Source organism: Nomascus leucogenys, chromosome 13, assembly GCF_006542625.1.
Source record: "Nomascus leucogenys isolate Asia chromosome 13, Asia_NLE_v1, whole genome shotgun sequence".
NCBI lineage: Eukaryota > Metazoa > Chordata > Mammalia > Primates > Hylobatidae > Nomascus > Nomascus leucogenys.
Genome location: NC_044393.1, coordinates 95,751,519 through 95,779,275, shown reverse-complemented (window position 1 = coordinate 95,779,275; position 27,757 = coordinate 95,751,519). Strand labels below are relative to the sequence as shown.

Below are 27,757 nucleotides of genomic sequence, written 5' to 3'. Positions count from 1 at the left end.
GAACTGCCTATGCATAATAATTGAGATTTTATAACTGACCACATACCTCTTTTGAAGGGATTGTCTCCCTAGCAAAATTAAAGATCCTTCCAGAGTAATGGTGCTGACTTTGGATTCAATGCATAATGAGGGAATGAGTATGTGGGGGAAGAGGAGGTAGAATTAGCGCTCAGTCAATTTCACTGAAATACCAGCACCCAACATCTTGGAAAGTAAATTTCTTATATAAATACTTGTCTTTGCAGGGTTGCTTGCAAAATGTCCTATTTGTCTCTATCCCATCTAAGATTTTCTGTATATATGTATATTTTGATTCAAAAGTTTATTCTGTGTTTTCTCGCTGCAATTATTTGTTAAAATAAAATGTAATTATAGAGCATAACCAAACTCACATATTGTGAATCCATAATCTTTTTTTATTCTTTTATTTTTTGGGGGACAGAGTCGCAGTCTGTTGCCCAGGCTGAAATGCAGTAGTTCAATCATGGCTCACTGTAGCCTCAAACTTGTGGGCTCAAGTGATCCTCCTACCTCAGCCTCTCAAGTAGCTGGGACTACATGCATGCACCACTATGCCCAGCTAATTTTTTTAATTCAATTTGATTTATTTTTTTAATTTTAATTTTCTTCACTTGTTGTAGATACATGGTCTCACTATGTGGTCCAGGCTGGTCTCAAACTCCTGGACTCAAGTGATCCTCCTGCCTTGGCCTCCCAAAGTGTTGGGATTACAGCAGCAACCCACTATGCCGGGCTATAAATCTATAATTTTATCTCCTACTCATAAAATAAAAGTTATTTTTCTCATAAAATCAGTTATTTTTTCCATGTTAAATCTCAATGTTTTCATCTACAAAATGTTTGTATCCTTCTTGCAGTATTGTTCTCAGATCATCCTAAATGTAAAATATAACTTGCCTAGCACAGTATCTGTTGCCTATAAATGGAGCTATTATTATTTTTCCATATAGTCAATATACTTTATAAGAAAATTTAACCAAAGTTCAAGTTTTAATTTCTATTATAAATTTATGATTACTTTAAGAAAATTACTTATTAAATAATCATTTGCCTTAAGTTATTGTTTTAAACTTTCTCATATTCAACCTGAACTGTTTATTCATTCAGGGATTTCCACTTGTCAAATCATTTTATGAAACCGTAGGCTCGAATTTGAGGCAACGAGACCATCAGAGCTCTTTCAGAGCACAGTGCAAGCACTCATGACATTATTCTACTTCTAGTGCATAATATATTCTTATTGTATGGGTCTCTGGAATTCTAGGCTCACCCAAATAGCCTCTCTGGGCTAAAGCAGCTCCTGGTCTTGCAGAACCATAGGGAACTCTCATACTAAGTATCTTTTAGGGATGTTGAGTAGTGTCATTTGGAGGCAGGTGTGCTGGGGCTTTCTTTGACTTTTGCTCTCCTTCCAAAATCTAATGAAACCTGGCACCAACTCACACAAGAGGCAGAAAAAAATCACTGTCAACTTCTGTGGCACAGCTTTGGCTATGCAGTGGAAATCAAGCTTTATTTAATTGTATAATATTTAGTCTGGTTAGAGATTTGTTAAAAAGGGTATTTATTTACATATTCCAACAAATCATCTTTGGAAGCACAGGAGTAAATACAATAAAGTCCCTGATTTAAAAACTTTAAAAATATTAAATTAAACCATAAGCAAGTGACTTAGAGCGCATGTGATGAGAGATTTGAAAACATGATGCTGCTGGTTTAAGGGCTGCTAACTGCTGGGATGAGGCATGTGCTGAAATGTATCTGTTCTCCTGCCGTGAGTCATCCAGAAATATTGAGTCTAACGTTCTGTGCGCCATGGGAATAAAACTTACCACGTACTCCAAGCTAGTCCCATTACCTATTCTCAAAGAATAGCAAGTATCTACACTATTTCTGATAACCCTAATGTTTGTTTTACATCATTGTTCCCAAACACAGATATGATGAAAATTATCATGATTTTGTTGTTGTTCAATACTCCAAAAGACAAAAAAAGTTCCTTGATATTTTATAGACCAATATTTTGAGGGTGAAAATTCTTACCACATTTGAGGGCTCTAATTTCTTCCTTCTGGCAAGATCAGTAATGTTAATGCCGTTGTAGTTGATGCTTTCCATGCAGCCTTTGAAATTCTTTCTACTGCTGGAACTGGGCTTGCCAGAGAAAGGGATGCCTCCAAAGGTTATCTTTGAGAAAAAGAAATTAAATGTAAACATCTACATTGCATTATGATAAACTAGACAAAGCTGTGAATACAGTCAAGGTCAAGTATCTATACCTCAATCAAAATATACAAATATTACAGCACTCTGCCTCCAAAATCTATGGCATATTAAATTATGTTGTTAAAGTGTCTAATGGAGTCATTCATTCTGATAATTAGATTATAACTTGAACCAAAAAAGCAATGATCCTTTGCAATTTTACTGCCCCAAAGCCATTTTATAAATTTTCTTGAGAATATGTTAAAAGATTTTTATTCAGCAAACTTCTTTTATCAAATAATATTAGAAATATATTTTATGTTTATCATTCAAAGACATACTATCAATAAATGCCTCCAGTAAGCATGAGATAATCAGCACTAATTTAATAAGCTGATAAAACTGCAGCCCATAGCAAAGGCTATCGTATTTACCCTATGCAGACTTGTAGTCTAATGACCATTATTGTCAAAAATTCATTAGATTTATTTTGGATGTAGAAAATAGTTCAAAAAATATCATTACAGTATTGACTAGGGACCACTTAGGATTTGGGAACTCAAAGTTGAGCAGTGCAGGCTTAAAGATATTATAGGTCTTTTAAATCTTAAGAAATAAGACAAAGCTACTTACTGTGTTCCTCTGGCTGCTATCGCTTATAGAAAGACAATCTCTATTTCTTATATATTTTTGATTAATATATACTATAGCATTAAATCTCTATGATACAAAATTGCATTTAGTATTTGCATGGTCAAGGATGATATTTACTATGAATAGTGAATTAGTAGTAAATGAAGCCAACCGCTAATTATAATTATAATATCAAGATATACAATAGTTGTAATATATATCTTTTAAATTGTCATATAATATTACCATTATCTGTTTTTTTTTTTTACTATCAGCTTCATTAAAATGTCAGAAAATATTCTGTGGTCCAACCACTTTATTTTCAATGAGAATATATAACCATAAAGAATCAGTGACAGCCTAATATCCTATCATTAGTTATATTAGGGATTGGGGTTAGAACTCACTAAATTGTTAGGAATCTGTTCACTTGAGCCTGTGGTGCTTTTCCAGAGCACGTTTGATGGGGTGAAATGAAAGCAACAGTGAAGACATTTTAAAAATCACGACTTCATATCTGAAGCATAAGTCAAATATTCTGTGTTCTGGAAGGTCCATGAACAAATTATGTTCTATTATTTAGTGTTATGGCATCTTAAATGCTTAAGTAGTTTTAGGGGAGGAAACACAAATTATGGTTTATGAGGTAATGGTAAAAAAAAACAAAGGCCTTATTTAAAATAAAATCAATTATTATTAATAATGGTTAGCTGAATATGTATTATTTGCCACAGAGTTCACATATAAGAAGGTAAAAGGAAAATTGAGAAAAAATATATCCCAAAGAATCAGAAAACTACAAAGAAGAAATAGACAGTAATCTAAAGTAGAATTATTGGGAAAATGTTTTCACGTTGCACTGAAATGAACATATTAGGTACTACAAGTGTACCTAGTACCAAAGGCAATCATTTTTGATACTAAAATGGAGTACTATGTCTCTTGTTTACAATCTTTTTGATCAATTTTTCCCCAACTGACAGTAATAATACCGTCAATGTTTAATATTATTAAACACATATTCCTCTGTGTGCATATTTCTTTAATTTGGACCTTTCACTTTCTGCAGGGGATTCAAATTATCCTTACAGTTTCCCTGTTTTCAGCAACTCTAGGCACAAGTCCACCTCATCAAGGTGCTCTGGAAAAGCAATGCAGCCTCAAGTTAACAGATCCTGACAATTTAGTGAGTTCTGACCCCAATTCCTAAGGTAACTAATGATAGGATATTAGGTTGTCATTTATTCTTTCTAGTTATAAATTCTCATTGGTGGGCCAGGCACGGTGGCTCACACCTGTAATCCCAGCACTTTGGGAGGCCAAGGCGGGTGGATCACCTGAGATCAGGAGTTCAAGACCAGCCTGATCAACATGGAGAAACCCCATCTCTACTAAAAATACAAAATTAGCTGGGCATGGTGGCGCATGCCTGTAATCCCAGCTACTGGGGAAGCTGAGACAGGAGAATAACTTCAACCCAGGAGGTGGAGATTGCGGTGAGCTGAGATCTTGCCATTGCACTCCAGCCTGAGCATACAGAGAAAGACTCCGTCTCGAAAATTAATAATAATGAAATAAAATAAAATTCTCATTGGTAAAATAAACTAGTTGGACCACAGAATGTTTTGACATTTTAACGAAGCTGATAGTAACAAATATTGTTGCAGTTGTCTGATTAATATTCAATTATTCCTGTGGCTCATATGATACATTTATTAATGACCTTGCCATCCAATAACCTTGCCTCTAAAGAAATAACTGCATTAACGATTTTGTTAGCTTTCAAGTGCTCACAAAGTGTGGCAGGGACTATTGGATACCTCTACCTATCCTTTCTTGCTACCCTCATTAGGGAAAAAATAATGCCTTTCAGCTGGGCACATTGCTCCCCAGTCAATATAATACATTATCAACTTCTTTGAAGCCAGTTTTGGTCTCGTGATATTTAAGTGGAAGGGCTGTATGTGATTCTAAGAACTGTCATTAAGAGGGGGAGGGCACAGCCTTGTTTACTCTCTTCCTTCTTGCTAACTGAAGTGCAAAGTGAAATGTTAGCAGCTGTCTTGGAGTGATTTGCAACAGGGATAGAGGAAGAGCAAGAATGAAAAGGACTGTGATCTTGAAGATCGTGGAGCGGCCATTTGCCTCCAGTCATCTTTTACATAAAGCAGAATAAACGTGCATCCATTAAATGTAGCCTATGTAATCTTAACTCACATACATTTTTTTCTATTACTTCCTGTTGCCTCCTCACATAACCCTATGCGAAGAATGCAATTACATTCATTTTATCAAAGGGGAATATGAATTGTCCACTGTCACACAACCATTAAAGGGCAGAAACTGGTTCAAACTCAGGCTTCTCCTTCTGTGATTGATTTTCCTCCTAGCCAGTCTGTGGTTCTGCAATGGTCAAGAGAGTCATTCCTCTACTTCCCTAGCAGAGCTGTATTGCAAAAGATAACAGCATAATATCCACAGTGGGTGTGCTCTGAAGAACAGAGAGAATCTAGGCCAAACACCATTTTGCTGCTCTGCTCTTTGGTTTTTATTGACTACGCTGAGGAAAAATGAAATGAAGCGCACGTATATATCACCACAACAGTCTGAAGCCACTCTGTAGCCAGCAGCCTGATGACAGGTGGTGATTGGCCCACTTTGCAGTGTAGGCAGCTACAAGAGGAGGGGATGAGACAGACTCTTAGGACTAGGTCACAAAAAATGTCCACATAGGCTGGGCATGGTGACTTATGCCTGTAATCCCAGCATTTTGGGAGGCTGAGGCGGGCAGATCACAAGGCCGAGAGATCGAGACCATCATGGCCAACATGGTGAAACCCCGTCTATACTAAAAATACAAAAATTAGGGCTGGGTGGGGTGGCTCACACCTGTAATCCCAGCACTTTGGGAGGCTGAGGCGGGCGGATCATGAGGTCAAGAGATCGAGACCATCTTGGCTAACACAGTGAAACCCCGTCTCTACTAAAAATACAAAAAAATAGCCAGGCGTGGTGGTGGATGCCTGTAATCCCAGCTACTCGGGAGGCTGAGCCAGGAGAATCACTTGAACCCGGGAGGCAGAGGTTGCAGTGAGCAAGATTGCGCCATGGCACTCCAGCCTAGTGATAGAACGAGACTTCATCTCAAAAAAAAAAAAACAAAGTCTACACGGAGTTACATCAAAGGAGTGAACTTGTATTCCATCACTTCTTTCATGATGTTCATCTCCAGAAATTGTGGTGAGTATATTTAATTTACGCTAGCAGTGCTGTGCTGAATCCCACTCATACTGGTTCACAAGAACCGACTGTTAAGCAGAGCTATTATTAAAACTTCCACTACATAAGCTATAAATTAAATAAATTACATGAAACACAAAATTCATACCTATTCAGAATTTATCTCTACTTTCATATATGTTCTTGAGGTCATTTATATTTATTGCAACTATATGATGGAAATACCGTCATATAGTGCTATTAGGCACCTCTTCACAACTCCCTGCTCAGTTCCATATATGGTGGCATGAAATCCACCACGTGGGAAATTTGCACAATGAAAATTAACAAATGCTATATATCAGGGAATTCCTGACCATTCCTCCCTGGAGAGAGCTGGTTGTTAAGCATTTACCAGCACACCCCTACCTTTGGGCTTCAGTGCCTTTGTCCTTAGTGTACTCTGGAAGAATTGAGGCAGTATAATCTTGGAGAAGCAGGACATTGCATCTTCAGGTTTTGTGAAGATAACAAGACCTCTTTCTCTTCCTTTAGGCCAAAGCCTTTAAATAGTTCAGTAATGAATATTATATAATTTGTATTATTTTAGGTTTGAAGCTAATTTTCATGCAGTCTGTGAGGTTTGAGTATAGTTAGTGTGTGGATCTATCAAGGAGATAAGTGCGACAAAACTAGAGACTGACTCTAATATAGTCCCTGAGGTGTTTGTTTGTTTGTTTTTTGTTTTGTTTTTGAGATGGAGTTTCGCTCTTTTTGCCCAAGCTGGAATGCAATGGCACGATTCTGGCTCACTGAAACCTCCGCCTCCTGGGTTCAAGCGATTCTCCTGCCTCAGCCTCCCAAGTAGCTGGGATTACAGATGCCTGCCACCACGCCTGGCTAATTTTTGTATTTTTGGTAAAGATGGGGGTTTCACCATGTTGGCCAGGCTGGTCTTGAACTCCTGACCACAGGTGATCCACCCGCCTTGGCCTCCCAAAGTGCTGGGATTACAGGCGTGAGCCACGGTGCCCAGCCCAGTCCCTGAGGCTTTTTCTAAACAAATAAGGAAAGGGAGTCCCTTTCCATTAAGAGAAAAGCGCAGCAACATAAAGGTAAGCACAGCCACTTTTATTACATTTCATGCCAATAATCGCAGTCTCTAAGAGAACCGTAATCTGGCAGTAGCCAGAAATGGTAAGTCTACCCTGATTCTTTGTCAGTTAATTTAAATTTCTTCCTAGTGTTTCTATCTAATAAATAAGTCTCAGGTATTTTAGTCTATACCTGCAGTTCTCAAACATGGCATTACATACAGATGGGCTTCAAAGTGTCCATGAAACTGCTGATCCCATATAGCAAGTGTTGTGTGTGCATGAATATTCATAGACTTCATCATACACTCAACAGGGTTTATGACCCCAAATTTTTAATTTGGTTTTTTGAAAATTAGAATTATATTTCCTCATTCGTAATGTTCCAGAATTTTCACCTCTTCTATGGTACTTCAAAGTTTATTAACGGAGGATGAATAATTCATCTTTAAGATCTCTTCTTGTACATTGAGAGATAAGTCACATGAGCCAAGACACATACTAATTTAGGGAAGAGAGAAATTTCTGGGATTTTCACATACATTTTCTTTTAACAATCAGTTTGCTTTTAAGAGATATTTTTAGGAGGAGGGATAAAATATTTTCCAATAACCTTAAATTCATTTAATATTAATAAAGTCTCCATCAGTGTTTATATAGCATATTCTATTCTAAATTTTTTATTTAGGAATATATATTGTATATTCATATTGCAAAAATATAGAAACTATTTAAACATAAAGAAAATGGGAAACATAGCTATTTATCCTGTTTTTTCCGTTTATTTTATGATGAGCATATTCCATATTCTTACAAAAAAGGTATACACAAATATACATAACACACGTGTATACACATGAATATATCTCCAATTTCAAAACTGGGTGCCAAGGAGCATGAAGGTGGTGCAGAAAACTAATAGGGGTGCCATAGTATGTTTGAAATTTTTAAAGAAAACACAACAATATTTGACACCTTTTGGACATTGTGTGAAACTCTAGCTTAAGGTAGTTTACTGTTCCAGTATTAGATAATGTGTCATTCCTTTTAATGATGTGCTGTCTTTGTGAATTTTGGATTTGGTCATTACTCTGATTAAGACAGAGTATCATGTAGATTAAAAGTGGAATAGAAAATTAGAATGCCAGTGGCAAATCTGATCCCCATTTCTGCCAGGCGTACAGTGGAATAGCACTCATCCCATTAGTAATAATTGCTGCTGTTTAAGAATGAAATAAAAATCTACTTTCACTTTTATTTTTTGTTTATTTCTCTGAACGGCTACCAAAGTCTTATGACATAAATTTTTAGGTTGTTTGGACCTAATGGCTCAGGACTGCTGTGGAAAAAGTTTGAAGACACTAAGGACTCTGTGAACTAAGAAAGTTTGGAAATTTTTGGCTAAGTAATAGCATTGCAACCCTTTTATCTTACCATTCTGCTGCTTTTGTATGTACAGTGTTATCCTTTTCTCCTAGGATGTATAATACTGTGACAAACATTTTTTTCGTTGTTGTTGTTTTTTTGTTTTTGTTTTTGTTTTTTTTTTTTTTGAGGCAGAGTTTCGCTCTGTTGCCCAGGCTGGAGTGCAGGGGCACGATCTTGGCTCACTGCCACCTCCACCTCCTGGGTTCAAGCAATTCTCCTGCCTCAGCCTCCTGAGTAGCTGGGATTACAGGCCTGTGTCACCACAACCAGCTAATTTTTGTATTTTTAGCAGAGACGGAGTTTCACCGTGTTGCTCAAGCTGGTCTCGAACTCCTGACCCCGTGATCCGCATGCCTCAGCCTCCCAAAGTGCTGAGATTACAGGCATGCGCCACCATGCCCGGCTGATAAACATCTTAAAGAGCTCACCTACATATATGATTAACAGTTTTAATGGATATTTATGGTTGAATTGCTCTCCAAATAATTTAAAAATATGATATACCTACTCTTAAGCTATGGGAATATATTTTTATTTATATAAACGTGATCACTGATTATTTTTAATCTCTATTGAGAAGGTAATATATGTCTTCTTGTTCATGAACAAGCTTTCTAAAATAATCTGTATTTTACTTTATTGCTTTTGTGATATTGACTCTGAGAAAACAGAGCTTGTCAAAAGACCCATCTACAGTCATGAGTTTCTAAATGACTTAATATAAACCAGAAACTAAGATTTCTTATTCAATACTTTATAATAAATATTAGACAACCCTCTGCATATAATATACTGCACATTCTCAAGGAGAATTGATAACATGAGTAACTACCAACGAAAGGATTAAAAATTAAATTTATTCTGAATTTATTAAATGGCCTGGATAGCATGGTTCCTCTCTTCAAATTATTACTTTGGTCCTAAGATTTTTATAATATTTCGAGTACTCATGATTATAAATTTAGAAATAAAATGAAACAAATTAATTAGGTTCTTAAAATTGTCAGTGTCTTTAGACTGACAATTTCTTTAGAGAAGAAAATAAAAATGGTGTCAGCAGTAAAATAATTAACAATAATACAATACAGTAGGAGATTGACACAATTGTTCGACATTTTATCACAGTTTCTACGTCATCCTGCGTACCTCGTAGTCCAAGTCCAGGTAGTCAAACTCCCCATTGGTGCGGAAGTGCTGCGTGCTCCTGTCCAGAGTGAGGTTAATGCTCCGCCCCTGGCGCTCAATGACCACAGAGTGCCAGTGGTGGTCATCCAGCAAACTTCCTGTCATCACTGATGTGTGGCCATATATGGGGCCAAGCTGGTTGCTTCCTGGGTACACAGGAGTGAAAAAGAAACAATGCAATGATGCTATGGCCAACCCTGTGAAGCAGACGATCTTTCATTTACAGCACCTAGAGGCTGACATTCCATCAAAGCTGTATCCATTCGAATTAACCTGGGATACCAGTAAGTGACGACACTTGAAAATACTTTATGTTCAAAGTACGTACAAGTTATTAAAGTTGGAAAAAAGTGCTTCTTTAAAAAGGGGGAAAATTAGTGTTTTATGAGAGTGCAACGAATTCTGCTAAATTTTAGTGGGTTTGTTATAAAGTCAGTGTCACGTGGGCTTTTACAGAAGCCTGCCGGGTTCTGATGCTGGCTCCACTGTTAGCTTGGGGTCCAGCGCAAGTGGAGAATGCTTGGTCTCCATTTTCTCATATATACAACAGGGAAGTTAATAGTATGTGCTTTGTAAGGTTGCATGAGGATTAAATGAGTTAGTATAGGCAAAGAATTTAATACACTTTCTGGCATATAGTGAACGTAACTGTTACCTGTTAATCTTTTATGACTTTATAATTATTATTAAGACCACACAGCATGACCATTTTTAATTTTCATTGACTCCAAAAGCCATTGTTGTAAAGAGAACACTATGCAATTGTCAATGGCATAGAAAATTTACTTGTTATCTTTTAATTAAGATGATAACATTCAGAATTATATATGTAGCATTTAGTTTTGAAATAAGGTCTCCATGGCAACAAAACTACAAACAAAAGTAAAAGATTGTTAGAGTCTGACATATTTATTAAGGTCATCCCTGGATAAAGTTTACATGTTTTGTTTCATCTATGTTGTCTAATCAAGAATTGCTTTTTATGATCAGGCAAAATTAATCAGTATAAAAATATAATAGGGTTTCAGAATAAATAGCATAATGGAAATAAGAGATAAACAATTGACTGTCACATTAAATTCTTCCTTCCTTTCCTTCCTTCCTTCCCTTCTTTCTTTCCTTTCCCTCTTTCCCCTCCCTCCCTCCCTTCCTTCCTCGTTGTCCTTCTTTCCCTCCCTCCCTCCTTCCTTCCTTCCTTTCTTTCTCCCTTTGTATGCTAATGCCCCCATACCTTACATTTTCTATTATCTTCCTAGAACATATTTTCTTCATTTATGGTGATGAAATCAAATGTTGATGTGTGATGGTAAATCAGTATGTATGTGTAAAATGAGACAAGGAAAAGGAGAGGGACAAAAGAAGGAAGAGGAAGAGAAAGAAAGAAAATTCACAACTAAGTGAAAAGGTCACACTGAGTTTTATTACTTTAAATATTTACACTAGAAGACTGCGCAGCAGGCAGATACGTCTGATATTTAGGTAACTGCATTAAAGAATGGCAGTAGATATTTGAGTGGATATTTCTCTCTGGCTGTCATAAATTCCAGTCAGTCAGTAAAACTCCGTCAGTAAACTGCTTTCCAGTGTAAAGCTAATAAACCTTTTTTGGTAAGGTTACATAGTCAGTTATTTTTTTGAAAACAGTAACGCCACACTGCTATAAGCCACAGTTGATTTTAAAAGGTTACTCTACATGTTTCATTTGGGATAAAAAATGAAAAGTTTGAAAAAATAAACATCTTTAGATATAATTCAACTGCAGTGCGTGTGTGTGCACACGTGTGCATATTTTATGGAAGTACACATAAAATGTTCTTATGCGTAAAAAATAAAAATGTCTTTTGTTTCTGGTTACTCTCCCCCTGCTCTTCCTTCTTTTCCTCTATTGGGTCTTGTTTTAAAAATAATTTCAGGCTATTTTCCCCCGGTAGCACAATGAATACACATTCGTTATTAGAAGTAGAGAATATTATGAAGAAACAACAAGTGAAATGTAATGCAAAAATATTTCCACCTCTAAAAATAATTTGGTCTGTTTCCTTCCATATGTTTTCCACAAACAGTCACGCAGCACATAATGACATTTCTTTCAACAATGGGCTTAATATATAATGGTGTTAACATCAAATTTAATACTTTATTTTTACTGTAGCCATTCTATTTTTTGATATGCAAATACTTACCAGTTTTTTTACACAGTTGACTAAAGTATTCAGTACAGTAACATGCTATACAGATTTGTACGCTAGGAGCAGTAAGCTCCACCATATAGCCTAGGTGTGTAGTAGGCTATACAATTTACGTTTGTCTTTGCATACTCTTGTGTTTACAAAGTGTTGAAACTCACACAGAATTTCTCAGAATGCGTCCCCATTTTAAAGTGACACATGACTGCATATATTTAATTAGATCGATAGATTGATAGATTTTATATCCTACAGGTTTTATTTAATATTATATGACATTTCCCCATACAATTAAAAGTTAGCACAGACATTTTAAATGCTAGCAACATATTTCTATGTGTTTAATTTTTTTCCCGATTTTTGACATTGGAATTAACGTTGCAAATGACATATTTGGACTTCAATCCTAGTGGTCATTTCTCTTTTTACCTTATGATTTTTGGACCAAAATACTGTATTGTAAGAGATTTCAAATGTCCGAAGGCATATTGTCTAGCTATTTTCCTGAAAGTATGTTCTGACTTGCAGAACAATACAAAGGATCCACACTCCACAGCAAATGAAAAAGGACTGAAATCATAACAAACAGTCTCTCAGACCACAGCACAATCAAATTAGAACTCAAGATTAAGAAATTCCTTCAAAACGACACAACTGCATGAAAACTGAACAACCTGCTCCTTAGCGACTCTTGGGTAAATGATGATATTAAGAGAGAAATCAAGAATTTCTTTGAAACTAGTGAGAACAAAGATACAAAGTACCAGAATCTCTGGGATGCAGCTAAAGCGGTGTCAAGAGGGAAATTTGTGGCCCTAAATGCCCACATCAAACAGCTAGAAATACCTCAAGTTAGCAACCTAGCATCACAACTAAAAGAATTAGAGAACCAAGAGCAAACAAACCCCAAAGCTAGTAGAAGACAAGAAATAACCAAGATGACATCTAAACTGAAGTAGAATACAGAGACACCCACACAAAAAATCCTTCAAAAAAATCAATAAATCCTGGAGCTGGTTGATATGATCTGGCTCTGTGTCTCCACCCAAAGCTCATCTTGAATTGTAATCCCAATTATAATCCCCACGTGTTGGGGGAGGCACTTCATGGGGCTGCTTCCCCCCTGCTGTTCTCATCATAGTGAGCGAGTTCTCACTACATCTGATGTTTTTATAAAGGGCTTTCCCCGACTTTGCTCTGCACTTCTCTCTCCTGCTGCCATGTGAAGAAGGATGTGTTTGCTTCCCTTTCGGCCATGATTGTAAGTTTCCTGAGGCCTCTCCAGCCATGTGAAACTGTAAGTCAATTAAACATCCTTTTTTTTTTTTTTAATAAATCACTCAGTCTTGGGCAGTTCTTTATACCAGTGTGAGAATTTAGTACACTGGTTTTTTGAAATAATTAATAAAATAGTCCATTAGCTAGAATAATAAAGAAGAAAAGAGAGACGATTCAAATAAACACAACCAGAAATCATAAGGGGGGCATCACCACTAACCTCACAGAAATACTTTTGTATTTCCCTATAGAAATACGTTTGTATTTCTCCATAATGTTTATAGTATTCCCTGTACCATCAGAGAATACTATGAACACCTCTATGCACATAAACTAGAAAATCTAGAAGAAATGGAAAATTTCTGGACACACGCACCCTCCCAAGACTGAACCAGAAAGAAATTGATTCCCTAAGCCAGACCAATAATGACTTCTGAAATTGAGGCAGTAATAAATGGCCTACCAACCAAAAAAAGCCCAGACAGACTCACAGCTGCATTCTACCAGAGGTCCAAAGAAGAGCTGATGCCATTCCTATTTCAACTATTCCAAAAAATTGAAAAGGAAGGACTCCTTTCTAGCACATTCTATGAGGACAGCATCATCTTGGTACCAAAACCTGGTGGATATACTACAACAACAACAACAACAACAACAACAAAACCAAAAACTTCAGGCCAGTATTTTTGATGAATACCTATGTAAAAATTCTCAACAAACTTCTGGCAAACTGAATCCAGCAGCACATCAAAAAGGGTATCCACCGTAATCAGGTAGGCTTCATCCCTGAGATGCAAGGTTGGTTCAACATACACAAATCAATAAATGTGATTAATCACACAAAGAGATCTAAAGACAAAAGCCACATGATTATCTCAGTAGAAGCAGAAAAGTTCTTCAGTAAAATTCAACATCGCTTTATATTAAAAACTCTCAGTTAACTAGGTTTTGAAGGAACATACCTCAAAATAGTAAGAGTCATCTATGACAAACCCACGGCCAATATCATACTGAATGGGGAAAATCTGGAAGCATTCCCCTTGAAAATTGTCACAAGACAAGGATGCCCTCTCTCACCATGACTATTCAACACAGTATTGGCTAACCTGGCCAGGGCAATCAGGCAAGAGAAAGAAATAAAGAGTATTCAAAAAGGAAGAAAGGAAGTCAAATTATCTTTGCAGATGTCATGATCCTGTAACTAGAAAACCTCATCATCTCAGCCCAAAAGATTCTTAAGCCCATAAGCAACTTCAGCAAAGTCTCACGATACAAAATAAATGTGTAAAAATCACAAGCATTCCTATAAACCAACAACAAGCAATCAGAGAGTCAAATTATGAATTAACTCTCATTCACAATTGCCAAAAATAATATAAAATACCTAGGACACAGCTGACAAGGGAAGTGAAGGACCTTATCAAGGAGAACTACAAACCCTCTGCTCAAAGAAATCAGAGATGACACAAATAAATGGAAAAACATTCCATGCTCATGGATAGGAAGAATAGGAATAATCAACATCATGAAAATGGGCATATTGCCCAAAGCAATACATAGATTCTATACTATTCCCATTAAACTACCATTGATGATTCTTCAGAGAATTTTAAAAAACGATTTTAAAATTCACGTGGAACCAAAACAGAGTCCAATGGCCAACACAATCCCAAGAAAAAAGAACAAAGTTGGAGGCATCACACTACCCAACTTCAAACTGTGCTGCAAGGCTACAGTAACCAAAACAGCATGGTACTGGTATGAACAGACACATAGACCAATGGGACAGAGTATAGAACTCAGAAATAAGACCATACACCTACAACCACCTGATCTTCAACAAACCTGACAAAAACAAGCAATGGAAAAAGGATTCCTCATTGAATAAATGGTGCTGGGAGAACTGGCTAGTCATATGCAGAAAATTGAAATTGGACCCCTTCCTTATACTGTACACAAAAATCAATTCAAAATGAATTAAAGACTTTAATTTAAAACCCAAAACTATAAAAACCTTAGAAGACAATCTAGGCAATACTATTCAGGACATGGGCATAGGAAAACATTTCATGATGGAGATGCCAAAAGCAATTGCAACAAAAGCAAAAATTGACAGATGGGATATAATTAAACTGAAGTGCTTCTGCACAGTAAAAGAAACTGTCATCAGAGTGAACAGACAACCTACAGAATGAGAAACAAATTTTACAATCTATCCATCTGACAAAAGTCTAATATCCAGCTTCTTCAAGGAACTTAAATTTACAAGACAAAAACAACCCCATTAAAATGTGGGCAAAGGACATGAACAGACAATTCTCAAAAGAAGATACACATGTGGCCAACAAACATAAAAAAAAGCTCTACATCACTGATCATTAGAGAAATGCAAATCAAAACTGCAATGAGATACCATCTCACACCAGTCAAAATGACTATTATTAAAAAGTCAAAAAACAACAGATGCTCGTGATGCTGCAGAGAAAAAGGAAAGCTTTTATGCTGTTGGTGGGAGGGGAAATTAGTTCAATCATTGTGGAAGACGGTGTGAAGATTCCTCAAAGTCCTAGAGGCAGAAATACCATCTGACCCAGCAATCCCATTACTGGATATAAACCCAAAGGAATATAAGTTATTCTATTATAAAGATACATGCATACATATGTCCATTGCAGCACTATTCACAATAGCAAAGACATGAAATCAACCTAAATGCCCATCAGTGATAGACTGGGTAAAGAAAATGTGGTACATATACACCATGGAATACTATGCAGCCATAAAAAGGAATGAGATCCTGTCTCTGCGGGGACATGGATGGAGCTGGAGGCTATTGTCCTCAGCAAACTAATGCAGGAACAGAAAGCCAAATACCACATGTTCTCACTTATAAGTGAGAAATGAATGATGAGAACACATGGACACATGGAGAGGAACAACACACATAGGGTCTGTCAGAGGGTTAGGTGGCGAGGGGGGAAACCACCAAGAATGATAACTAATGGATGCTGGCCTTAATACGTAGGTGATGGGATGATATGTGCAGACAAGCATCACGGCACACGTTTACCTATGTAACAAAGTTGTACATCCTGCACGTGCATTCATGAACTTAAATTAAAAAAAGAAAAGAAAAAGGTACCATTACTTTGCCTAAACTGTAATTTTGAATGCCAGTACCAATCTTGCAGATCTTCACTTTAGCTTTAGGTAAATCCTAGCTACATCACCAACATACAAATATACACTGGTATTGTCCATTTAAAAAAAAATTTAAAAAACAAAGGATCATTGATCAAAAAAAAAAAAAAAAAAAAAAAAAAAAATTAAAATATAAAAATATACTAAAAATAAAAACATGACTCACTGTGAAGGAAGACTGATAAAAAAAGTAAAAAAAAAAAAAAAAAAAAAAAAAAAAAAAAAAAAAAAAAACATAACTTTGATCAGATTTCAGCCAACATATTCTATGTTCTCTCCGTTAACATTAACGACTAACTGTTCTTCCTCTCTAGTTAGTCAAAATATTTACTTAACACCTTTCATTCTTTTTTTTAACCTATAAAATTTGTCTTTTCTATTCCACGGAGTAGAAATTAACAGTAACCTCCATGTTGTTAAGCCCAATATTTGCCTCTCTGTCTTCATCTTACATGACATTTAGATGAATTCAACAGCTGACAACCTCTTTTGTTTCCTTGATTTCTGTGATACTACACTTTCTTCATTTTCTCCTACTCAATATTCACAACTACTTAGTCTCCATTTTAGTCTTCCTCTCTCAGTCTCATATATCAACTTCCATAATAGAAAGTTCTACTTAGATGTTTCATAAGCAGCTCAAGTTAACCATGTCCAAACTGATCTCTAGAATTCCTCCTAAAGTCTTCTCTATTTCTGAAAATGGCACTAATGTCCATTTGGTGCTCAAGCCCAAATCCTAGGGCTCATTCTTTATTTCTACTCTTTTCTTCTTAGGCTGTATCCAACCCATCAGAAATCATGCTGATGTACCACTAAAATAATTTCCTTAATTGACATATTTCTCTGCATCTCCCCTGATAACCACCTCATACAAGCAGTACTATCTCTCACCCAAACTATGCAGAAGTTCCACTGCGGCTCTCATATCTACACAAGTAATTCTTCTTACAGAAGTCTCAATGCGCTTGATAAAAATGATAAAGCCATACAGTTTAATGTCTTCCAACAGCTTCCTATTCTTAAAAATAATATCTAAACAATTTGCCATGCCCTGCAGGATCCCACAGGATTTGGGCAATTTCCACCTCCTGGATTTAATCTTTTGTCTTAATAACTCAATGGCATTTATGCACAGTGGCATCCTTCCTGCTTCTTGAGTGTGCTTTTGGTCTTCAATGTTCTCTTCCTATGTAATCCTCTTTCTCTCATGTTTTCATGGCTAATTCCTTTTCATCACTCTGATCTCATCTTAAATATTTTCTCTCCAGAGCAGTCTTTCTTCACTACACATTCTAATATTGGCCCTGCTGCCTTTGAAGAGGACATATTAACCTAGTCCCCTTATCATATTAATCTATTCAACTGGTTCATAATATATATTATTTGAAGTCATTCATTTTTGCTTAGTTGTTTTAAAATAAGAATAACAAATGCTATATGGTCTGATTCCTCTCTTAGGTCATGAACTTAATGAGCTTAAGGATCTTGTCTATTTGTTCCTTGCTATAGGCCAAAGACTAGTATAGTACCTTGTACAGTAGAGGTGTTTAATAAATAGTTTTTGAATGAATAGGTGTTTCATTATATACCAACTGTTATAGATTAAGAATGAATTGACAGCATAATATGAGCTCTTTTTATAATTTACATTTTAAAGAATTGAGCAATATGAACGTTTTCCTAATGGGAACATCCATAATGGAAAGAATAGTACTGAGAATCAGAACACACCTAAGTTTAAACTGAGGACTAGCTTGGCTTTTTTCAGTTCCAAGGTAATATAATCTCCTTGCTGTCCTTCTCCGTGCAAGATTACTCCTTCACTTTCAGACGTCTTAAATTTCAAGGCAATGACATCTTTCAGTGTTTTCATCTTCTTGTTTCTGAATCTATATGGTAATACAACATGGCCATCAAAGTTGATAACATCAGCCCCTAAAAGAAACAAAAAATAACATATTAGTTCAGCCACGTATGTTACCATCCACTTCCAACAGGTGTCTGCAAAGAATAAATGAGAATTAAGTAAGTGTTTTTCTTGAGAAATTGACAGTCCTCTGTTTTTATTCTATTCCTTCTTTTGATTTACTGTTTTTTTAAAGGAGATTTTATGGAGAGTATTGATAAAAATGCTCATAAAAGCTCTATCAGTTGAACATTTTACTTTAATTACAAAATTAGTAATATAAATTCAATGGGTTATATGCTTCAAATCTTAGGAATCTAGAGTTTAGTCCAAAATTGTAAAATTTTAAAATCTTGAACAGATTATGAGACTTAAATGTTTTATTCCTTAATGATAATTCTTCATGATTTTTAAGTATATATTTTATTCAAAAAGTTGTTTTATTTGATGTAAGAATGAAGGCACTTGGAATGTAATCTTTTATGCTATTCTCATTTTTTTCTAATGGTTTTTAATATTTCACCACAATTTTAGTAAACCTTGTTGTAGTATTCAGAGTTTACAACCAATTGAATTTTCAGAAACTTCTTAACATTTATTCTTAGGAATCAGTGTGTCTCAAATTTCTTATTACCTCCTTGGATTTGGAATGGACAATTGGGCACCATTGTTTGTTTTTTTTTTTTTTTTTTTTTTTTGAGACGGAGTCTTGCTCTGTCGCCCAGGCTGGAGTGCAGTGGCGCATCTCGGCTCACTGCAAGCTCCGCCTCCCGGGTTCACGCCATTCTCCTGCCTCAGCCTCTCCGAGTAGCTGGGACTACAGGCGCCCGCCACCACGCCCGGCTAATTTGTTTTGTATTTTTAGTAGAGACGGGGTTTCACCGTGTTAGCCAAGACGGTCTCGATCTCCTGACCTCGTGATCCGCCCGCCTCGGCCTCCCAAAGTGCTGGGATTACAGGAGTGAGCCACCGTGCCCGGCCCATTGTTTGTTTTTTCACTACATTGGACACAGATATCTTCACTTATCCATATATGAGTTTAAAGAACAAATATCCAGAGTATACTACGACTACAGCAGCTCTAATTTTAGTTTTAGGGGAATAGATTAAAATAAGGAAAGTATGTAATCTTTTTAAAAAATGGGAAATTTTGTCACTATGCTCAGAAACATGTGATTGTGAGGATTCGTTTGATAACTACTATTTATTTCACGCCAGAAATAAAAATGAGATGATATTATTTATTAGGCACTATTGATCAACGCATTCTCAATTTATAGAATGATTCAAAAATGCAATGTAACCATTCAAATCAAATATTGGGTTCAAATAGCCGCTTCGTTACCATGATCAAATCTTCATTGTTAAAAATCTTTTCAATAGACGATTTCTGTAAGCTTTTCATTTTTAAATCATAGAAAGCCTAGTCAAATGGAACAGCTCTAATAACTTTAGAATTACAAGCCTGGACAAAGCTAGCCTCTAGGTTTTGGGCAAGGTCTGGCTAAAGAACTCCAGAGGGAGACATTGGAGACAAATAATAGCCAGTTTAAAGCCTGTCAGGGAAATATTTTCTCATTTCATGTCCTAGTTCTCTGGCACTTGTTTACTCCAATCACCACGAGGAACACTTTGGTTTTCCTTGTAAGTGGAGCATACCACCAAATAAATTCCTGTGGGGGCCACAGTAGAGATGCAGAGCTGCCAGAACCACATCCAATCCTTTTTTGTGTTGAGTTTACCTAATTCTATAAAGTGAATTGTTGTGCATACAGTTACTTCGAATAATACTTAAAATGAAATCTAAGCATGCCTTTCAAATCATTGATGGCTTTCACATACTTTGAAAATATCTATGCAAGTATCTCAAATATTTATGCTTTTAAATAAGTTTGTACAATGTCACATTATAAAACATTCAGAAAAAAAGACCTTAAATTTTAAGTTTTAATTCTTATAATCAGCTCTTTATTGCCCATAAAAAGACTTTCTTAATCAACAGAATTCTGTCCTCTGAGACTGTGAATCACAGAGGTTTATTTTAATACGAGGGAAAAAATCAACTGTTAAATTTTGGCTTCTGCTAACACTGCAAAGCCAATTAAACTTTAGCTTAATCATATATGCTGTCACAGCTGAATTTCAATGGCAATATCTTTATCATCTGCAACAAGAAATAAGGGAGAGAAAGAAATGGAATCTGATTTTCAGATTTCAGATTGAACTTATAATCCAGCAGTTGATAGATACTTTTTTTCTTGAAAAGTGAATAAAAGAAAAACAGATGAGAGTAAATTCTGAACTCTAGACAGCAGTTTTGCAGTCAATTTCCTATCAGTGACAGTTAAATAATAGACACATCATTGTTTTATACACCTTTAGCATATTTTAATTGACATAAAATATTTCTAATTCATCTCTCAGGCAGTAAACGTTCCCTGAGCTTTTACTCAGGGAAGAAGAATCACCTCCTCTATACTTTCTTCTATATCAAAACACATTTAGTTCTAGGTACAGAATAGTGATTTATGCAAATGTTAATGCATTTCTGTCTTACTTTTAGAGCAATGAGAAAATGTGACAGAAAAGATGAAGATGGCTTTTTTTTTCAGACATTCCTAAGATATTAATAAAAACAGGAAGGAAAGCTATTCGTTAGACCAAGTCTCACGTTACAAATGGTAAGTAGTCAGGGTCAGCTGGGAAACAAAATGCTCTGTAAGCTAGATTCCCCACAAAGAAAAACGAAAAGTTTCAACATATTTTCCCACCTATCTATCCATCTATCTAAAACAAAATTAAAAGTTTTTTTTCTATGAATGGGTTAAATGCTTCCAAAATATCAGCACATCCTCTTATGGATATAAGCTCAGAGCTGGCCTGAAAATTATAAAATTTCTAGAAATAATCTATGATATTTATACTTTAACACTACCATGTACCTTTTTAAAAGTCTGGGATATTCTACAACAATGTAAAGAACATCCATCACAGTTTCGCTCTGTTTCCTACAAAAATAGATTAAAATTTCATTTGATATCTAATAACGCACTGTGCTTATTTGGGGACAAGCCACTTTTTTCTTCTATTATCCTGATTGCTTATCACTCCCTAGAATTAAGTTTTCTATGCGGTGATTAAATATGTATGGTTGAAATGTTTAAGCAATCTGAACAATAATGGCTAGTCAAAAAGTGAATGCAAAATCATAGTGTTTCCACAATTTTGTTCCTAACAATAGCTCAGCAAGCTGGTAATATGCCCAATTCATCAAAGCATCATGGTAGAAAAGGCTTTTTCAAAAACATTTTATTGTTCCTTAGTCTTCACTTTCTAACTTTGAATAAGATAATTTGAAGAAGTGTTTACCATATAAACATTTTAATATTAAAATTTTAAGTTTATTTAATATTTTAATTTTAAAAGATATCTTTGCTATATATTTTATTACAAACTATGTCTATTGATCAAAAGAAATTAAATAATACAGAAACATAGAAAGTAGAAAGTGAATCCCAACCACAAAAGATCATCAGTGTTAATGGGTAGTTGGTTGGTTCATAGCCTACATTTTACATACTTACCTAAATATCTATCTAACTATACATATATATATATATATATATTTGGATATATCTATATCTAGATATAGATATCTAGATATAAAATAGATATAATAGATATAAAATAGATATAAAATATCTATATCTAGATATAGATTTAAAATATATAAAATGTAAAATAGATATAAAATATCTATATCTAGACATAGATATAGATATAAAATATCTATATCTAGACATAGATATAGATATCTGAGGGAGGAAGAGAGAAGAATAAAGAGAGTGGGAGAGAGAGAGGGAGAATTTCATTTCATTTAATCATTGTCCAAAATGTACACTAATAGTTTGAGTTTGAGGTGATACAATATTTATAGTGCAGGGAAATTGCATGTTTTAGTTAATTAAAATGTTTTATTAATCTTCATAAAAGGCCCTTATAAAAGTTAGAATATATATAATTTGAAACCGTAGTCTATTTATTTGAAAAAATTAAAAAGTATTTGAATGTAGCATACCAACAAAGAAGTATTCAAGAGTTACTTTTAATACCGTTTCCCCATAAAATTTTTTCAGTTACTTTTATAGGGGATCTGAAAGAAACAAAAAGGTTTAAAGAAAAAAATTAAAAAGGAATTATTTCTTTTTTTCTGAAATATCCAATGATAATATACTATTTGTGATTATTTTAAATTGCATATAAGTAATTTTTACATATGTACATAGATACACATATGGATAATACCGTATAGAGTTTGTGTTTGATTTTTGTTACTGTACATTTTTTAAAACTTATTTCATAATTTTGTTTTCTAAAACAGGATTTTGATTAGCTAAAAAGGTACCACTATTTAAGTGTCCAAATTCTACAATAAAAATTGTGGTGGAAGTTTGTTTTTATTTTCATAAATAAACGTTTTATTTTGGAAAAATTTTAGATTTAGAGAAAAGCTGAAAAGGTAGAGTTCTCATACCTTTCAGCCAGCTTCCTCTAATATTAACATTTTACATAACCTGGTGCATTTGTCCAAATGAAAATACTATCTTAAGTAAAGGGGCATTCACTCGAATACAGATTATACTTGGACTTCACCAGGGTTTCACTAATGCTTTTTTGTTGCTGTTCTAGGACTCAATCCAGGATCTCACATTGCATTTAGTTATGATGCCTCCCTAGTCACTTCTAATCTGTGACAGTTTCCAATTCTTTCCTTGTCTTTCATAACTTTGACCCTCTAGAAGAGCACCAGCCAGGTATTTTGTAGAATCTGTCTCAGTTTGGATTTGTCTGATGTTTTCTTAGGACCAGACTGCATTATTGATATTTGGGGAGAATATCACAGAGTTGTGGAATCATGTATCCCAAATATATACAATTTTTATTTTTCAATTACATAATATTTCAATAAAGGTAAAAAATTATATAGATTTTTAATTAGAGAAAAAAGGAAACAAAATTAAAGATGTTCTTTTATAAAAAATAAATGAATTAAAAACTAGTAAATTTGGAACTTTAAGTTTTGTGAAGGCATATATATTTCACAAATACATATAAAGCATGTAAATCTAAAAAACTGGCAAAAATATATATTAACCAGTTAGTACAGAACCTAATATTACATAATTTATGCAATACCAAATAACTTCGAGAGTTTGAAATATATTTTACCTCTGAAACTGAAGTTTAAAAATACTGGAAGATAGAATTTGCTTATTTTGCAAATTTCACACACATGCAAATCTGTGTATTATTTTCACTGTCAGATGTCAATATCCTAGATACATTGATCATTCTTTACAAAAAGTGTGACTGCCAACTTCGCCTCCTCTCTATTCATCCAGCTTTATTCATTTTTGTAGCATTTATCTCTACCTGATACATTGATGTTTGCATATTTACAGCAAATCTCCTCTGAGACTTAGTTTTGTTCCATTCTAAAGCCCAGTACTTAAAACAGTGCCTGAAAAACAGTGAATGTTCATTAAATATTTGTTGAATGTTTGAATGTTGTCACTCATATTTCTATTAATTGGATTAAGGTATAATAACACTATTATTTCATACTTCATTAAAAAATTAGAGTCACTAGATTGGAAGAAATTTCAAGAATCTCGCTGATCCATCTTGGTGCTACAACTACAAATATACTTGAGGTTTCAACAGTCAGATAAAAAGATTGGTAACATTAGGCTACTTTTGGGGAGCTGTGGTGGTGGGCAATGGAATGTATTCCATTATTTTAAATTGACTCAGTCCTAGAACAGACACAACTCTGATGGACTCAATCTCATTCCATCTACACATTTCTTTGATCTGAATACTTTCTTTCTCCTAACCCACTGTCTTTCTTTTTTTCAATGTATCTGTGATATAAACCTAAATAGTTAAAACAGATTTCAAAATGTCAGTATAGCTAATTTAGAGTAATAGTAGCAAATGAGCCTTCTCCAGATCCTTTAAAAGTGATCCAGAGATAGAATCTGAAAATCACTTCTACTTTGGGGAAAATGGAACAAAACAAAAAACCTCAAGGCTCTTCTTTCCTGAAGGCCAGTGTCTCACAGTTTTTTCAGTATTTCTGCTTAAAATATGTTGCTTTGCCCTTCAGTGCTTGATATCCCGTAGGACAATGACAACAATTTTCAAAGGACTCTGATTTCATTTCTGCATACCATTTAGATTCCAATCCAGTAACTTGGAAGGCTCATCCACATGGATATTCCACAGGCATATCTCACTCTACCTGCTCAACATACAATTCTTTCTCTGAGCTCTATTACTTTTATTATATCCACTATCCAGTCACTCAAGCCAGAGTTCTGGAACTTTCTTGAGCTTCTTTTTTTTTTTTTTCTTTTTGCCTACCCACATTTAGTGACTTCCAAGACCTGTGAAATATAGAGCTTTGTGCAGTGGCAGTATCATAGCCAATGAATTTATTTGAGGTGCAATGATCATTAATTGAAATTTGATATTTCACTTTTATATTTTTAAAACTCAGACTTTACTTTTATATGTACTACCATGAGCCTACCATTACCTCGCACGTTGCCTATTGTATTAACATTGTTAAGTGACCAATTCCCATCCTTTGGTCTTATTTCTCTTAAACCTAACTGATATGAACAGGCGACAAGAGGGTGGTTCCCCGGCAAAGGCCCCACCCTCAAGCCTGCAAACCATGGTGCTAAATGAGAACAGTTACCCTGTTTTCCTGTCCAACTGTTGCTTTTTTCAAAACCACCATGGCCGGTCGTGCTCCCCATCCTATACTCCTAAAAACCCCAAACCCCAGGCTCCATGAACAGACAAGCAGTAGAACAGAAGAGTGGCACAGCAGAGAAGGAGAGAAGAGAGGAAGCGTCTGTACATCAAGAGGAGTTTGGCTGGGGACAGTCAGATAGGAGACTGGCCATGGGATGGTCGAACTCCAGGGGAAGATCATCTTCCCACTCCATCTCCTTTCCAGCTCCCCATCCATCCCACTGACAGCCACCTCCATCACTCAGTAAAATCCCTGCATTCACCATCCTTCAAGTCTATGTGACCTGATTCTTCCTGAATGCCAGACAAGGACCTGTGTACTAAGAAGACAGGGTATAAAAGGCTGTCACCCTGACTCTCCACTGAACTGGTTAACACTTAGCCATCCACAGATGGCAAAGCTAAAAGGGCATTGTAACACCCCAGACACTGCCATGGAGCCAGAGCCCAAAAGCGCTGGCTCCAGCTCACCTGCACACTCCTCCTCCCAAAAGGGGCTTGAGCTGAGCAATGGAGGCACACCCATTGCAAGTCCCGCGAAGGGGTCCAGGGAACTCTCCCGTCTTAAAACCATCACACAAAAGCTGGAAAGACCTTTTTGAAATAAAGTCTTTCCAAAAAAGATCAAAAGCCAGGTTCTTCAGTGTGGCCTATACCACCCTCAATGATATAGCTCCTGCCTTCCCGTCCAGGCTCATTTTTAGTGCCATCTTTCTTTCTCTGTGCTCGTGATGGTAAACGGATTGAATTCCTCGCAGACTTCACATAGCACCTTTCCTCGGGCTATCCTCACTTTCTTCAATGAGCAGCCATTTTTCTTGTTCTAGTTTACTTTTAGGCATCTTCTAAGCCTCAGATAAGCCCCACCACTAGAGAGCTTGCCTGTGTGAAACAGCCTTGGTCTATTGTCCCCTAGTTCCTTGCATACTTTCATCATTTTACTTCTCATATCATATTGAAGTTATCTTCTTTTGGGCGTGATATTTCCTGTGGACTTGAAACTCTTCTAGGATACAGGCTTTGGATTGTTCCGTTTTGGATTCCTCGCAGCATAAACACTTCCTAAACTGATTGAAACATCATTTAGATTTGAAACAAGGCAAAAGGAGAATTTACTGTGTTATTATTTCCCCTCTAAATTATGCCTGTGATCATGCAGTTTACCTTCTAAGAGTACAGACTTATACATGATTTAAGGCTATACAACTCTTACAACGAGTGTCTGATATGAATAAATGGTTTAAACATAACATGCTTTTATTATACTTACACTGGAGTTATTTGTTTATAAGTTAAAGGCCAAAACATTGAACTCCTGTATGAGTTTAAATACAGAATGTATAATTTCCTTTGAATTAAATGCATTAATGAGAAACTTGCATATTCTAAGATTAAAGTCACTAAGTTTTAAACACCTTTTAGAGCAGTCATTGTATGCTAACCTGAAATAGTTATTGATTTTCAGAGGCAAGATCAATTGACTCCTACATATTTTGTTTTTAATTTTTGAATTACTCCATAAAAAATGTATATATGATAAACCATAAATGGCTAATCATCTGGTTGGCCCATTGAATCACAAAAAACAGACACAGGAAAATATAAGTAACTTTTTAAAGTTATAGCATTAGATATCACATTATTCAACATAAAGAGACAAAAAAGCCCACTGAGGTACCCTATGCCTCCCAAAATGGATATTCACACACACATACACCCCCCATAACACACAGAAACACATGCACACACCTATATTCTGTCCTCGCTCTCATCCACTCATTACCCACAAGATACCAGAAAATCAGAGTGATCTATTTCTAAGCAGGGTTATAACTCTCATATATCCAATAATGCAGAAATAATAAGCAATTTCTGAAAATTAGCATATAATCTATTTGCAGGAAATCCACGTGGAAGTTATTTTTATTTATTTTTGTAAATCAAAAAGTCAAATAAATTAGACTCACCTTCTCTGTGATATTATCACTGTTTACTGAAAATAGCTCTACAACTTTTGACCATACAAAATCTAGATTTTTGCTGGTGAAAAGACTATCTAGAATTATAAATCCTAAGTAAATGCTCCACAGATGAGGAAAGAAACCAGACATCAAGAAACTCCTCAGAATGTCTTTTGATTTAAATTATTCCCAACACTTATTTCAGAATTTTTAAAATCTCTATTCAGTTCACCTTCTAGTTCCATTTAAAATATCATTGTCAGTGTTCTGTCCAAATTTTGATACTACATAGAGTAAAGATAGCAGTTTAGTTACAAATAGTGATAAGGAACTTGTTTTTAGGCACTCTTTTCATAGTAATTTCTAAGTATTCTAAGTGGAAAATGCATGTCCAGGTTTGCATTGGAAAGATAACTCCTGTGCTAGTGAGGGAGAGGAGAAAGGGCGTGGAAAGGGTCCAGAAACAGAACAAAGACCCAGCCTCAAACGAGCTGATGTTCTTACAGTGTTGACAACAGTTACGCAAAGCCGGAATTCAGAAGACACCTATGTCATAAAAGGATGCAAAGCATTCAGATGATGCATTATCACTACACAGAATTTCAAAGCAGT

General features: G+C 35.4%; 1 protein-coding gene across 2 annotated transcripts in view; it reads right to left on the bottom strand.

The window, feature by feature from the left end:
• The window catches only part of CNTNAP2 (contactin associated protein like 2), a 2,305,108-nt gene that overhangs the window by 1,301,904 nt on the left and 975,447 nt on the right, over positions 1 to 27,757 (bottom strand). For both annotated transcript variants that reach the window (XM_030826021.1, XM_030826023.1), the window contains 3 exons: positions 18,185 to 18,388; positions 9,747 to 9,931; positions 2,065 to 2,208 (listed from right to left, as the gene is read on the bottom strand). In XM_030826021.1, coding sequence (XP_030681881.1) covers positions 2,065 to 2,208; positions 9,747 to 9,931; positions 18,185 to 18,388 — 533 coding nt within the window. The remainder of the gene's footprint in view (positions 1 to 2,064; positions 2,209 to 9,746; positions 9,932 to 18,184; positions 18,389 to 27,757) is intronic.